Consider the following 3,056-nt stretch of genomic DNA (forward strand, 5'->3'; position numbering starts at 1 on the left):
AATAAAATGATTTATTATTTTGTATAAGGTTGTCTGTTGACTGTTGTATATAAAACCCATTCAATATAGTTGTTGTTACCTCAGGGGAGGCGGAAAAAAAATAGAGTACCGGCACCTCTTTTGGGCCACTTAAAGCACTGACCTGAGCAGTGCCGCAGACTGATCGGATCCATGCCACTCCACTCTGCATTGCTGCAGTAATTCAGGCAAAAGGAGCCCCAACTAAGTATTGAGTGCTGTACATGCTCATACTTTTTATGTTCATACTTTTCAGTTGGCCGAGATTTCTGAAAAACCTTTCTTTGTACTGTAATATTCTAATCTTCTGAGATACTGAATTTGGGGTTTTCATTAGTTGTCAGTTATAATCATCAAAGTTGTGAGACATAAACACTTGAAATATGTGAAAAAAAAGGAAAAAAGAGAAATGTACATATCTTCATGCATGCTTTGCAAGCTCAGTGGATGTTTTTTTTTCTTTTTTTTAGAGAAAAGCCTGTCTGTATAACGGAATCATTAAAATGTTAAAGGTTAAAAAAAATAAAAAGAAAGAAATATGTGTGGACTGAATGTATACATCATACAACTTTCATTTTTTGAATGGAATTCGTGAAATAAATCAACTTTTTGATGATATTCTAATTTTATGACCAGCACCTGTATATATATATATAAATTCCCCACCACAGGGAGAATTTGTGTTAAATTTTGCATTGATAGTATATGGATTTGTACACTTGCAATTCTGGATACTAGTCTGTGTTAAATCAATAGTAATATATTTTTAAATATTGTGTACTTAGATTAGGAACAGCAGCACTTTTACAGTTGTTACATGTTTAGTGAGCAGCGGCCAGATTGTGATGTCATGCATTAAGATGTCAGCTGTCATAATGTGAATCCACCCGAAAGAAACAGAACCAAGCTTGCACACTTGGATACAGGATTTCTGGATTAACGTCTTCGATCCTGAGGACACCCCTGCTTACATGTAATTCTAGATATTTATTATGCTCCACCTCGTACGAGTTTATCCCCGCCTACCAAAAACACACCAATCAGAGTTGGCTCACATGACACATAAAGGCTCCGTTTCTCCCTTTCATTCCTTCAGGGAGAGGGACAGTTAAGAGGAAACGCAGCAGCTGAGTCGTTCCTCTTGTGTTTGTTTGAAGTGTGTGGCCTAGGCAGCGTGCGTGTTTGGTACACCGCCGTTCGCAGGAACACGGACTCTGTCGACAAAATTCCCTTTGAACAGAAGCGGGTGTGAGGAAAATATAAGTCCTAATTATTAATTTATAAGGAAGCATGGACTCTTGCTGATGACAAGCAACATTCTCGTGGATTTCACTAGTCTGGAGTGGAAATATGCTGCTGCGTTCATGTGGAAGCCTCGAAGTAGACGGAAATTGTCATAAGTAAGGCGAATGTGGTAAGTAAACTGACAAGGTTTGTGCGTGTGTGCGCGCGCGCGTTTTATGTTAACTGTATATGTAAAACAAAATGTATTTCACTTTTTGTGCGTCATCTCTTCAAAAGAAGTGAAACTGTAAGTCAGTGTTTGTATGTGTTTTACATGCCGGTGTGGCTGTTTACTAATCAGAAGCTTTGTTCGAACCAGCTCCAGTTTGCATGCCAAATATCATTGGTCAAGCTGCCCCCGATGCACTGGTCGGAGTGTGAATGTGTGTGGGGAAAAGCAATTAACTTCCTCGCGCGTAAATTCAACAAACCGCGCGTGTTGAACTTATCAGCCGCGTGCACAAAGAATTCATCGTGCACACCTTGAAAATTTCCATGAAATTCTATTCCAAATCAAAACCCCATAAACTGTGGTATGTTACAATAATATTAACTCTGAGTGGTAGATGCTGTTATTCATTAATGCCGCATAGAGGTGGGTCAGAGCAATAACAGAAATTAAGTTTGAAATTACATTTTCTATAGTTACCTGACAGCAGCTGAGCTATGCCATTATGGCCATGTCACATGAATGGTGTGACAGCTATTTCACTTCTATAAACGAATAAGTTCATGTTGAATAAAAAAAAAAAAAAAATCTTATTCTTCAGTCAAACTTTGAGGCAGTAGCTCTCAAATGTTCTTGTAGATTGTTCAAAAGAACCCCCAAAGTCTAAAGAGTCTTTGAAATGTGAGAGTTTGAGCATGACAGGCCAAAGGTAGCAACTGACCTCTTTATATACCAGTGGCCCAGTATTAACTTGTTCCTTGTTCTGCAATTACAAGCTCTGTGTAAACAATCTTGGTATCAAAATAAACTTACACTTGTGAGATGTAGAACTTGGAGCAGATGTTACTGAGGCTGAAACACAGAAAGGCAGAAGTGGCTCTGATGTGGCTAGTTAGCTGCAATAGCTCCTGATAATAATTAGTCTATTGGCTGACTTCAAAGATAACTGAAGAAACTGAGAAGCCAGTTTCTGTCTTTTTTCTTCTGTGTTTGGCTGAGATTCTAAGGTTTTAGCACGGTTCTACACGAGTTACATAGCTGCTTTTCATTTTCAAAACCTACATGCTAAGACACCCAAAAAATATAATGTGAACGTTAGATCCCTTCTTTATGAGGAAACAAAAATGCTCATCATAAGTGCTCAAGGTTTTGTTTTTCTGCGCCGAACGGAGCTTCAGAGTACCCAGCCTTCTTGGAGTCACTGAGTGTTTGAGGTAGTTCCACCTGAGACCCTGTTGTCCTGCTGGGAGACTTCAACACTCATGTGGGCAACGCTGGTGAGACCTGGAGCAGCGTGATTGGGACTGACCTGCCAGATCTGAAGCAGAGTGGTGTCCTGTATGTCCATAATGAACACCATGTTCAAACAAAAGGGCAGCCATAAGTGCACGTGGCACCAAGACAGTTCAGGCAACAGGTTGATGATTGATTTTTGCAATCGAATCATCAGATCTGCAGCTGTCAGGGGTAGACATTTGTTCTATCACAAGTAAGAGAAATAAGACACTGCAGACCAACTCAGAGTTTTAAGAACGTGCGCACGGGTGAATGTCCCTGAGAAGACACACACACCGATTGCAGGCTT

General features: G+C 39.9%; 1 protein-coding gene across 1 annotated transcript in view; it reads left to right on the forward strand.

The window, feature by feature from the left end:
* The first annotated feature begins 1,125 nt into the window (after positions 1-1,125).
* The window catches only part of LOC102206500 (uncharacterized), a 19,366-nt gene continuing 17,435 nt past the window's right edge, over positions 1,126-3,056 (forward strand). The window contains exon 1 of the mRNA XM_013913255.1: positions 1,126-1,432. Coding sequence (XP_013768709.1) covers positions 1,428-1,432 — 5 coding nt within the window. The 5' untranslated portion in view covers positions 1,126-1,427. The remainder of the gene's footprint in view (positions 1,433-3,056) is intronic.

The sequence above is a fragment of the Pundamilia nyererei genome, unplaced genomic scaffold, assembly GCF_000239375.1.
Source record: "Pundamilia nyererei isolate P.nyererei 1_Seehausen unplaced genomic scaffold, PunNye1.0 scaffold00122, whole genome shotgun sequence".
NCBI lineage: Eukaryota > Metazoa > Chordata > Actinopteri > Cichliformes > Cichlidae > Pundamilia > Pundamilia nyererei.